We start from the raw sequence: 12966 nt of genomic DNA on the forward strand, positions 1-12966 counted from the left end.
TCTGACCTAGTCTCTTCTCCTCAGTCTGACCTAGTCTCTCCTCCTAAGCCTGACCTAGTCTCTCTCCTCCTCAGCCTGGACCTAGTCTCTCCTCCTCAGCCTGACCTAGTCTCTCCCCTCAGCCTGACCCAGTCTCTCCTCCTCAGCCTGACCTAGTCTCTCCTCCTCAGCCTGACCTAGTCTCCTCCCCTCAGTCTGACCTAGTCTCCTCCTCAGCCTGACCTCCCAGTCTCTCCTCCTCAGTCTGACCTAGTCTCCCTCCTCAGCCCGGACCTAGTCTCTCCTCCCTCAGCCTGACCTAGTCTCTCCTCCTCAGTCTGACCTAGTCTCTTCTCCTCAGTCTGACCTAGTCTCTCCTCCTCAGCCTGACCTAGTCTCTCCTCCTCAGCCTGGCCTAGTCTCTCCTCCTCAGCCTGACCTAGTCTCTCCTCATCAGCCTGGCCTAGTCTCTCCTCCTCAGCCTGACCTAGTCTCTCCTCCTCAGCCTGACCTAGTCTCTCCTCCTGCGCCTGGCTTGGATACACAGATTAGACTAAGTCAAGCCTCTCTTTATCGGTTATCCTGGATTCATAAATTCTACTTTTGTGCAACGGCCCCCCGGATATTCAGCAGATTGAAGACCGAAGGCCGTTAGACTCAAACTAGCGAGCACTGTTATAGGAAATCTGATAAATGTGACTCACAGATGTCGATGTCAGCAGACGCCAGCCTTCCTGTCGGTCCAAAATGAATCCTGATGAACTTTCCCTGAGACGCACAAACAGAAGTTACACATGGTCTTCACAACACAGAAACACAACAACACAACAACACAACAACACCACCACTTCCTCCTCAGCTTCAGCCTTCACAGCCGTTATGACTTCATTAAACTCACAAAGCGAGAAGAGTTGTCGTTGCGGATGGTTTTGGCGTTGCCGAACGCCTCCATGGCTGGATTAGCTTCAATGATCTGATCCTCTAAATTTATCTGAATAGAGAGAGAGAGAGAGGACAGAGAGAGAGAGAGAGACAGAGAGAGAGAGAGAGACAGAGAGAGAGAGAGAGAGAGAGACAGAGAAAGAGGGAGACAGAGAGAGAGAGACAGAGAGAGAGAGAGACAAAGAGGGAGAGAGAGAGAGAGAGGGAGAGACAGACAGAGAGAGAGAGAGAGAGAGACAGAGAGACAGAGAGAGAGAGAGAGAGAGAGACAGAGAGAGAGGGGAGAGAGAGAGAGATTAAAGAAAACACAAGTACATCCCAAACCTCAAACCGAATAATGTATTATTTAAATAGTTTTGAGATTAATTCAACTACAATGAAACGAAGACTTACTCCTTTTTTCACATTTTCCCCCAAAGCGGCGACGATGGCGAAGTACTGAATCACCCTCTTGGTGTTGACTGTTTTCCCCGCGCCAGACTCCCCGCTGACAGGACGGCACAGAAACCACAATATACCGTTATAACCTGTATAACAACGCTGGAAAAACTGCTAGAGAGAATGCAGCTTTAAAGCGCCCATATTCTGCTCATTTTCAGGTTCATAATTGTATTTTTTAAGGTTGTATCAGTATATGTTTACATTGTTTAATTTTCCAAAAACACTATATTATTGTTGTACTGCACATTCCTGCAGCTCCTCTTTTCACCCTTTTCTTCTGTACTATCTTTGATTGCACTCGCACATGCTCAGTAGCTCAGATCGTAGATCATGTCAGCTAGCTCCATAGACAGTAAAAGAAAGGCTGTTTCTCCAACTTCAGTCAGTTCCAAGGCAGGATCAGCTGGGAGACTTCTTCTAAACCAGGGAGCACATGGAAGTAGTTCTTTTGGAGATCATGGTGAACTAGTGTGTGTTGTAGCAGTGCTTTGCCATTGAGAACGAGCTAGCATGCTTATGTTAGCATGCTAACGGTTGCGATTAGCCAGCTCATTTCGGCTAGTGACGTAGAAAGCCGTGCAGATTTTGACCAGCTCACCAGGAGACTGAAGGCAGGACACATTCAGAAACCATATCTCACTCAGAACACCATGGATGGATTTATTAAAGTTTGCATGCATGTGGAAGCACCAGAGACACAAAATAACACCCCAAATCCCAGAAAAAGGGATTTTTTTCATAATATGGGCAGTTTAAGGAGCTTCGGCTTCACTTATGACCTTATAGGGTTATTGGCAGAAATGCTAATTTTACAGCCTTTAATGCGAAAGCATCTCTGACTTACGTGATCAGCATGGACTGGTTCTCTCGGTCTGGGGAGGAAAATAAAGTCATATAAAGGAACAGTAGAGGAGCAAATGTAAACCCTAAAATTGGCTTAAAGTTACTCAATAGTCCCATAAACTGTCCAGTAGAGCTGTCAGTCTTCCTCTATAATACCACTCGAATTCCATTTGCTATTTATTTTAATATTCTAATAATATTTGAATATGTAATGCTCATATGCATTCTGTTATAAATATGTACTACACTACTCAGGCTTATGCATTAATGCCACTATAAGCATGTGGTTGCTGTTACACGTTCTGTCCACTAGAGGGACTTCTAACATCAGCCTGGCCTTGACGGGGACCTCCACATAGAGAGTTAAAGAAATGCACCACCAGATCCCGTTGCTCTGGGCGGAGACCAGTGATGTCTATCAGAAGAAGGTTTTAGTTCCAGGAAATCTGGTCACCCTATTTTAGAGATCAGAGGTTACAGGCGACTCACTTTTCAGAAGGTCGTTGTAGGCGTTGTCAGCGACGGCGTAGATGTGCGGCGGTGTTTCCACGCGGCGCCTCCCTTTATAGCCAGCAACCACCGCTGCAGAGTAGACCGGCAGCCATTTGTACGGGTTGATTGTCACGCAGAAGAGGCCGGAGTAGGTCTGACACAGAGATGCACAGTTAGAAATTAAACACATAAGTAGGGTTGGGCATCGTTTGGGTTGTTTCCGATACCGGTGCTAAAATGATACTTTTAAAACGGTGCCTGAACCGACAGTTAAAAAACCAGGGTATTAAGGTATTTTGCAATAACTTTGAATGCACCACGAGGCTTACTAGTTTCAAGTGAATGCACCGTCTGTGTTGTTTTTCCAACAACGGCAGCAGCAGACTGATTAACGTCCCGCTGTTGGATTCCTCTACAGTGAAATACAGACACACTTTACACCGTTTAGCTGTCAGCATTTTAACCGTGTTTAATCCAGCTGCTAGCTAACGGTAGGCTAACGTTAACTAGCTAACGGTAGGCTAACGTTAACTAGCTAACGGTAGGCTAACGTTAGCTGCTGTCAAGTATAGTGTTAACTAGCTAACGGTGGGCTAATGTTACCTGCTGTCAAGTATAGTGTAAACTAGCTAACGGTAGGCTAACGTTACCTGCTGTCAAGTATAGTGTTAACTAGCTAACGGTAGGCTAACGTTAGCTGTTGTCAAGTATAGTGTTAACTAGCGTCACGTGCAGCGATGCTTCTGTTGTCTCTAACGTCTGTTTTAGAGCACCAGAGAGCAGCACAAAAGGCATTTAATTGGCACCAAAATCTGCGTTGCATCTCGGTCCGGTAGATACCGGTCCTTTAGGCACCGGTTCCGTATTAGCACCGGCTCTCGGTACCCAACCCTAATCATAAGGAGAGCATGGAAAGATAAAAAACACAGTTACACAAAGTGATGAAGAAAGTGAAAGGAAGATTGTGCGCCAGAACAAACACTAACATAGATCATCCACATGCTGAACCTGCGCTTCAGGTTGAAGAGGACAGAGGCTTCGTTCAGATGCGTCAACATGGCCATGTCCTCGATCATGTCAAACTTCTCCGGGTTCGTCGGCTGCAGGTCGTCTTCTTTCACCACCAGAAACTGAAACACAGACATATAAAACTCAGAGTTAACAGCCGTACAGAGACGCCGTGGCAGGACACGTCTAGAAACAGTAGCAGTGTTTGAAACCGATCCCTGTCACGGAAATAGTTCCCATTTTGTAGTGGTGTTCAAATTCTCACAAAATTAGCTAATTTAACAACTATAAAATACCCTGTATTTTTACAATCACTCTAATTTAGATTATAAAAAAAAAAAAACCCAATGCACACCTGTGAAGGTAAAACCATTTCAGGTGACTACCTCATGAAGCTCATTGAGAGAACACCAAGGGTTTGCAGAGTTATCAAAAAAAGCAAAGGGTGGCTACTTTGAGGAATCTAAAATATAAGACATGTTTTCAGTTATTTCACACTTTTTTGTTAAGTACATAATTCCATATGTGTTCATTCATAGTTTTGATGCCTTCAGTGAGAATCTACAATGTAAATAGTCATGAAAATAAAGAAACACATTGAATGAGGTGTGTCCAAACTTTTGGCCTGTACTGTATATATATATATATATATATATATATATATATATATATATATATATATATATATATATATATATATATGTTGCATGTTAAAATTTCTCTCTTTCATCAAACCGCAATTTTTGCAAGTTCCCGCAATTTCATCACATAAAATTGCATAAATATCCCGCATATTCCATTGCATTTTTTAAGAAAACGTGCCGCATAATCAAGGATTTTTGCCCGCAACAATCACAAAAAAACTCAACAAGCATTTTTCTTGAAGGACTGATTAGACCCAGCAGCAGTGGGTTTAGAAATGATGTTCAGGTTCAGGTCGGGCTCGGTCACATCAGCGCGATAAGGCATTGAACATTTTAAATTTCAGATTATGTAAATAGATCCCATGTTGCAGTTTAGTAGCCTATACAGTTTTCGAGGAAAATGGTAAGAGTGATTTTCATTTCAATAAGCTGCATTTGTGTTAAGGTTACTGTTACTTTCCTGGGGACACTCGTGTTGATTTGAATTTCATTTAGAGACCTAGGCCCACAGAACCTCTTGTGTGAATTTTGGGGATTTTGTTCTGTTAGCCTGGGCCATTTTTGGTAGGCCAATGTTAATTTAATTTCAATTGGCTATATGATTGGGCCACTTGTGCATGCCTGTGTTAACGTGCGCTTGTTGCCCCATGTGAGTTGATGACCTCATCTGTTGACATTTCTGAACTCCTTACTACAGCTGCTTAATAAAAGCTTTCACACAAAAAAACATACATGTGTCATTAGTATGAGAATTTTTTTTTATTTTAACTGTGTCGGACGTGGGCCGGGCTCGGACAGAAAAATGTGGCCCATTCAGCACTCTAACACAAGCAGATACACTGGTAAGAACCAATGAGGTGTAACTATGTATCAGCTAATTTAAATAGCTCATGTTACTGTATTGTGTCGACAGTTAATTTAATTTAATATTGTATGTGGCGTTTTCTTTTGTGGCGATTCATTTAATAGTTGACAAATAATCGATGAACTGCCTGATTGGGTTATTTTAAGAAGAGCTTACCCGTCCGTCCTTGGTCTCCACGGTGGTCTTGTCTCCGTTCAGCTCTTTAACTTCGACTTCGACGTACGCTTGGACATCATCGGGCATCCAAACACGCTTCGTACCTGAGAGAATGAGAACACACAGTCCTCAATATCTGTACACTTGGAGTGTAAAGTACCCACAAAGCTGGAAGTATAAATACAAGTGTGTATAGTTACCATCAAAAGCCATGGCCTTAGCAGCCAGCTGTTCCAGGTTGGTGAGGCGAAGGTAACGAGCAGCTTCCCCAAACTCCGCCATATCCAGGAAGTGAGACATCTGAACAAAACGACACACGAAAACACACATAGTTTAGAAATAGTTTCTTTAAAGGTCCAATGTGTGGGAATTTCTCCCATCTAATCGTTGAGATCATATATCACAATCAACTCTCTCGCACCACGCAGTTCACAGTACGTATTACAGCTACGGTTGCCTTCACGCTTCAAAAAGCCGCTCTCTTGCTCTTTTCAATCTCCTTTTTCTTTCAAGAAGTTTAAATTTTTGATTTTGAAAACAATTTGACAAATCGGCCAAACCAGAATTACAACTCCTGTGTCCGTCAAGTGATGTCCTCACGGAAGTGTCCGAATTGAGACACACAGTAAGAGTGTTCTGGCCTCGCTATTGTCTATTAATGCTGTGAAGTGTAGTGATCCATGCCGTCAATAAACGCCACTGTGGACACGTACCGTAAGTGTACGTTGATTTGTCGAATACATAAGCCATTGCAGCACTGGCAACCGGCATTTTAAAAAACCCGTTAGCCGTGTCAACAACAGACAACTCAAAACAACAAACGCGGCGAGAGGTAAGTCCAGGCTTTACTGAGCATACATGCAACAGTGGAAAGACTGCGCGCCGACTTATGTTGCTCAACAAAAGCCCTGTTGGCATGCCTGAATAATGACGTGAAAAGAATTCAGTTGTTTCATTTCATTTTCATTTTTTATTAATTAAACAGGAAAAGATTAAAGACAATCGGGCCTGACTCAGTGTAAAACTGATTTTCAGCAGGTTCCTGCTCTGCAGAACATAAACACCACATACACAACAAAAACTCCTAGACAGATCAGTAACAAACACACAGACCAGGAGAATGAGCAACAGGGCAAAGCCATAAAGCTGACTCAATGTTCACAGGTATACCTCTCCATTAAATAGCGAGCAAATTTTAATTTAAATGATCTTATTGACGTTAAAGTTCTGATGTGCTGTGGAATGTCATTCCAGACTTTAGTGAGCACATAGAAAAAAGATCTCTGTTCATAACAGTTTCTAAAAGCCGGTAGAGGCAAAAGTCCATTTGTAGCAGATCTCGTAATGCGCTCGGACCTTGAACTGGGTTTTGGGTTCATCAGGCCAACAGCCGTGGACACATGAACCCATTAATACAGGCCATTAATATGTGTATTATGAGGTGGTCCGTGAATATTCTTGATTACAAATAGTGGTCCACACACACAAGAAGTTTGAAAACCCCTGAGCTAGACTATCTGTCCAATCTGAGTTTTCTGTTGCACGACTAAAACTACTTTTTAACGTATACATGTTGCGTATGTACACAGTTGTTCATCAGGCCAACAGCAGTGGACACATGAAACCATTAATACAGGCTCACTAACAACACATTAAATAACATGCACAGACAAAATACGCACAAAAGTATTCAGTGTCCAAATGTAGAGCAGAGTCTGACATATTATAATCTATATCCACTACTTTTCACTTCCGGGATTGCTCTAGTGCTGCCGGAAATTCCTCCGGATGTCCCTCATTTCCACCGGATGTCCCGTCCCCTTCCTCTGTCTCTGTGTTGGCGTTCTAACCTCTGGTGGATTTGTGAGGACTATGGTTAACTGCTCCTCAGATCTCTGCAGGGTAAATCCAGACAGCTGGCTAGACCAGTCATTCCCAAACTGTGTGGTACTGCAGGTGGTCCGTGGAAAAGCAAAACAAAATATAAAATATGCGTTTTTTAACCTTCATTTTACCAGGGAATTCCCATAAAAGTTAAGAATATGTATATTGATATACAATTTAAATTTAAATTAAATTTTCAAGTTATTGTGTGATTAATACAATAGGCTAGGTTTTTAAATTTTGACTATAGCCAAGTGTTCTTATTACTGTCTAGATTTAATACTCCACTGCTATGGAAATAAGCCTGTTGTTCAAATGAACCTGATTATGCCCTGGGGCGCTTGAGTAAATAAATAAATAAAATATGTGGCAGTCGTTTCTTTCTTTTAGCGAGCCAGTTGTACTGATGCGATGACCAGTTATAGTTTTAGTGCTAGTAGGCCTATTATAGTAAAGGTGCGGATTAATTCAGGTAGGACTGTGTATAGACATATTTTAATGTGTATTATGAGGTGGTCCGCGAATATTCTTGATTACAAATAGTAATCAAGTAAAAACACACACAAAAAGTTTGAAAACCCCTGAGCTAGACTATCTGTCCAATCTGAGTTTTCTGTTGCACGACTAAAACTACTTTTGAACGTCCACATGTTCCACCAAAACCAGTTCCTTCCTAAGACTATTTAGCAGAGGCACCGTGGCTCCGTCCGGAGCTTAGCCCCGCCCACGATGATTGTGATTGGTTTAAAGAAATGCCAATAAACCAGAGCACGTTTTACTCCCATCCAGGAATGCTGTGTGGACTAGACAGACCTTCCTCCATAGCACTGTGGAGGAGGGTCTGGCAAAGGGAGACTAGACATATTACTCGAAAGATCATCGATGGGCGACCGTAATTTACAACGACAACACAGAAGAGAATACACCATCATAAGAAAGATCAAAAGACAATACAACTTTAAACATTTCTGAATTGTATAAGACAAAGAAACTAATTCTGAAAACGTACAGCAGGGAGACACTATTGGTACGTGAATAATATGTTTGTTGTTCGGTTTCTCAGACCGATCTCATAAATTGGCGTATGTATAACACGACAATTCGTATGCCGTTATTGGCGTGTTATCAAGACGCATACTCGCTTTTTAGCGTGTTTATCAACGCCTCCATTGACTTACATTACCTTGCGATTGCGTGTGAATTGACGCCGTAGCGAGTAGTATGAAAGTGCGAGAATCTGTGTAGGGAGGTTGGTCGGGGGGGGAGGATGGGTCAAACAACACAGGACTTTCACCCAGGAGACCGGGGATCGGGTCCCGCATGTGACGTTTCCTAAAACCCAACCGGTTCTTTTCCTGAACTTAACCGTGGCTTTCTTCTCGCAATAACAAGGCAAGTGGCGATGTTTACGCCCCCTTACAGCGTAGACATACACGCGGACAGCTGAAAAAGCGTACAGATAACACGCCACTTGGCTTTAGAAAGTTGGCGTACCGGTGATGATGTCATGTTTCCTTTCTAGAGATGAACCGACCCAATACTGACTCTAATAACTGGATCAGGTATCAATTCAATTATTGGAATTTTAATTCCTGTTTAAGCTTTCACCAATTTGTTGCTGTATTTAAAAAGGTTTACACTTGACTTGTAATTCCTGTTAGCTTTAAAGATTTTTAACCATGGTTCTGGTGCTCAATTTATTATAACAACTCAGTACATAGATATATCTTACTCTTAATGTCAGGCAACATTAAAGCTGTGTCTCAAATTGTGCACGTCTGTACTTACACTTGCTATTTTGAGTACATAGTGCACACGTGTCAAACTTAAGGCCTGCGGACCAAATCCGGCCCCTCGCTAATTCTAATCCGGCCCGCATATCAATCTAGGTTCACAATACATTTTGGCCAACCTAGTTGTGCACCAAACCAAAAACATTGGAAACTGTTTTTCAACTTGCAATTACGCGACAGAATTTGGCAAATTTGCCGACTTTGAGACTCAGAAATTCCCCCAGAACCAGAACCAGAACCAGAGAGTTTGCCTATTCAGGCTGTGAAAGAGCTTGTTGTGAGTCAGCTGGGTGGTAGCACACTTATAAAATGTAATCATTGTTTTGCTTGATTTGCTAAATTCTAGGATGGCTTTGGACCTTTTTTGCTCACTTTTTCAGGGCTTCATGTGGACCAAACTGTAAGAGAGAAGACTATATGAGACATGCAATCATTGAGTCAAAGATATTTGAGTTTTTCGATGAAATAAAAGCACATCAATAAACTATAAATGTCTGGCCCTTGATGCGATTCTCTTTTTCCAGTGAGGCCCTTAGCGAAATTGAGTTTGACACCCCTGACATAGTGCGTTCACACTGCCAAAGTGTGGCCACATGCAGCACTGTGAGTACCTCGATACCGCGGCCAAAATGTTGAGTGTGGATTGCTGGACACTGCTTGCACTCAACAGTCGCCATCTTTGCTACGGAGCAGAAGCTACGAGACCACCAACATATACATGTTTTCTGTCGATATGCACTACTATACTGCAGTCAGTGAGAAAACAAGCTGGGGGGGTGACAATAGGTAAGTGCAGTGCGTTTGTGTTTGTGGTTGTGTTGTGTGTAAATGCAGCGCGTTTGCTAAATGCTGTGCATGTGTTGTCAAATTAATGAAGATGTTTTCTTAATTTGCTTGTGTTTTGTCTATTTGCATGTGTTAAATAAAGTTGTAGTTGGTTTGCACCCTGTCGGCCACCGTAGAGTAACGCTCAGAACATTTACTGCAGAAACCCACCGCAGGCTGAAGCAATAGCCGAGAAGCAGAGCGATTTTCGTCTCAGCGTTTCAGGCAGGTAATCACATACAGGAAGGAAGGAAGGAACCCAGGTTCTTGACCTCTTAGCTGTTTCTATAGCGACACACGAGATCAGGCACACGGAGAATAGACGAGAATACGTTTTATTGTCACTGGACAGCAGCTGTCAAACGAAATATTCTGCAGCTCAGAGAGAACACACACACACACACACACACACACTCACACAATGGGAGAGAGAGAGAGAAACACACACACACAGACACACACACACACACACACACTCACTCACTGGGAGAGAGAGAGACACACACACACAATCACTCACTCACTCACACACACACACACACACACTGGGAGAGAGAGAGAGAGACACACACACACACACACTCCACACACTCTTTCATTCTCCACGCCACACACACACACACACTCTCACACACACAAACACACACACACACACTCAAACACACACACACACACACACACTCACTCACACACTCACACACACACACTGGGAGAGAGAGAGAGAGACAGAGACACACACACACTCTCACACACACACACACACACACACACACACACTCTCACACACACACACTCACACACACACACACACACACACACACACACACACACACACACACACACTCACTGGGCGAGAGAGAGCTGTGAGAGGAGAAGGATCTCTTTGTGACCAGTGAGGAGAGATCTGAGTCTGGTATGAAACATATATATCTGCATATATGAACCAGTCTGGCGCGTTATGTATTGAATGAAGATGTCTGAGTTGCTCCTCTAACGGTGATGTATAAGTCATCAGTCCTCTCCTCCCTGCGCTGCCAGCCTGTAGCTCGCTGTGGAAGTGAAGCCCAAACTAAACAACCACGTCAACATACTGGCATGTCAACTATTCTCCCCAAACATTTTTTCCTACCTCAACGCATTACTTTAGGATTCCTGAGCGAGCTAACAGCTGCCACATCAGCTCAACGGGATCCCCGGTCTTATTCTGCCCGTCTGTCACACCCACTATCAAACTGCCAGCACTAATCACCGGCGTAAATAGCACCGCTTCATCACACCGTGCTCTTTTCTTTTCTTTGCGAGTGCGATCGAGCCTTAAATGGGCTGCAGAGAAAAGGACGAAAACATGGGCCCAATTAAAGCAAAGAGACCCAAACTAACACAGGATTCTGCTGCCATCTGCTGGTATACCGGAGCATCACAGCCCTGCAAAGGCCTCGATATTTAAATGGATGAAGGTTATTTAAAAAGTTCACCCACGGACCCATCTTGTCCCTTCAAAGAATCACTTTTATGAAGACTCAGCTTACTCAGAAAAATTGAGATAAACTTGATACCAAAGTAGTAGTTAATTTTCACTACTAAGATAAATAATTGCCACTTTTTTGGGGGGCTTTTCCACCACCAATTTTTGACAGGACAGCTAAGTTAGAAAGGGGAGAGAGCGAGGGGGGAAGACATGCAGGAAACCACCACAGGTCAGACCCGAACCCTGCACCTCTGCGCCGAGGCATAAACCTCTCAGTAGTGGTGCGCCAGCTCAACCACTGAGCCAACCCGGCCACAATCATAGCCACTTTATAAGAGGTATAGCTTAACTGATTTTATTCCTTTTCGATTCAATAGTCCAGTGGTTCTCAAACGTTTTTCAATAATGTACCCCCCTTTGAAATATTTGTCAGCCAAGTACCCCCTGACGAGGGCTAAGCATTTTTGGTAGAAAAGAAGGCTCTATATAAAGAGGTACATTACAGCTCTGCACCATTAGTGTCTGATTTACTTAACAAGCTTGTAACTGAAACACCCTTAAATGTTACTTCAAATGTTTAGAATCCATAACGAAATTATTTATGAATTTATGAATTATGCATGACTGATATATTTGAAATTAACATTTCTAAAAGGAATCTCACGATCCCCTGCAGTACTCCAAAGTACCCAGGGGTACACGGACCCCCATTTGAGAAGCACTGCAATAGTCTAATGGGTAAAATCACAGAAGTACCATCCAGCATTCTCAATTTCATCTCTAAATCATTTCACCTTTAACCTTAATATGACCAAGAAAGAAGAAGTAAGAAGCATGTTGACATATAGACATATGAAGTCTGCAGATTACGTTTGGGTTTGTTTTTAAGTAAAGGCTGCAACATGAACGTGAGTCCTGACTGCATGACAGAAAGCAGGGGTGTGTACTCACCGTGCTGGCTCTGAAGCTCTCCTGCAGGATTCAGTTTGGGAGGATGTGCAGAGGAACAGACTAGGTCTACCCAAAGAGCATCAGCTCACTTTATAACCTCCACGGCTGCAGCCGATTGGGCAGACTGGTCTGCTTGAACGGTCATAAAAGGCCTGCTGTTGTCAGACGTAAAGCCCACATCGCTCTCTTCTTATCCCTCGTTTCTCTCTCTGTCACTTCTGTATCTGTGGGCTATCTATGGAAACTGACTGGTCATGTTTTTACGGCCATCATCAGCCTGTTCTCATGAAGCATGCGTACATAAGGTTGTGAAAAATAAAGCACTGTAAAACTGGTATGTAGTTCATGTCCTGGAAGAAGTTAAGGAGAAAACACAAGACTTTCACCCAGGAAACAGGTGTTCATGTCCTGAAGAAGTTAAGGAGAAAACACAAGACTTTCACCCAGGAAACAGGTGTTCATGTCCTGAAGAAGTTAAGGAGAAAACACAAGACTTTCACCCAGGAAACAGGTGTTCATGTCCTGAAGAAGTTAAGGAGAAAACACAAGACTTTCACCCAGGAAACAGGAGTTCATGTCCTGGAGAAGTTAAGGAGAAAACACAAGACTTTCACCCAGGAAACAGGTGTTCATGTCCTGGAAGAAGTTAAGGAGAAAACACAAGACTTTCAGCCA

At 43.1% G+C, this 12966-nt stretch overlaps 1 protein-coding gene across 1 annotated transcript in view; it reads right to left on the minus strand.

The window, feature by feature from the left end:
• LOC120559573 (myosin-7B-like) overlaps nt 1-12615 on the minus strand; it is a 59176-nt gene extending 46561 nt beyond the window's left edge. The window contains exons 1-9 of the mRNA XM_039801396.1: nt 12292-12615; nt 5571-5670; nt 5371-5474; nt 3684-3827; nt 2695-2851; nt 2207-2234; nt 1315-1408; nt 878-970; nt 684-747 (exon numbers count right to left, since the gene is read on the minus strand). Of these exons, the coding sequence (XP_039657330.1) occupies nt 684-747; nt 878-970; nt 1315-1408; nt 2207-2234; nt 2695-2851; nt 3684-3827; nt 5371-5474; nt 5571-5670 (784 nt within the window). The 5' untranslated portion in view covers nt 12292-12615. The remainder of the gene's footprint in view (nt 1-683; nt 748-877; nt 971-1314; nt 1409-2206; nt 2235-2694; nt 2852-3683; nt 3828-5370; nt 5475-5570; nt 5671-12291) is intronic.
• Between the last annotated feature and the right edge of the window lie 351 nt (nt 12616-12966).

The sequence above is a fragment of the Perca fluviatilis genome, chromosome 5 (genome assembly GCF_010015445.1).
Source record: "Perca fluviatilis chromosome 5, GENO_Pfluv_1.0, whole genome shotgun sequence".
In the NCBI taxonomy this organism is placed as follows: Eukaryota; Metazoa; Chordata; class Actinopteri; order Perciformes; family Percidae; genus Perca; species Perca fluviatilis.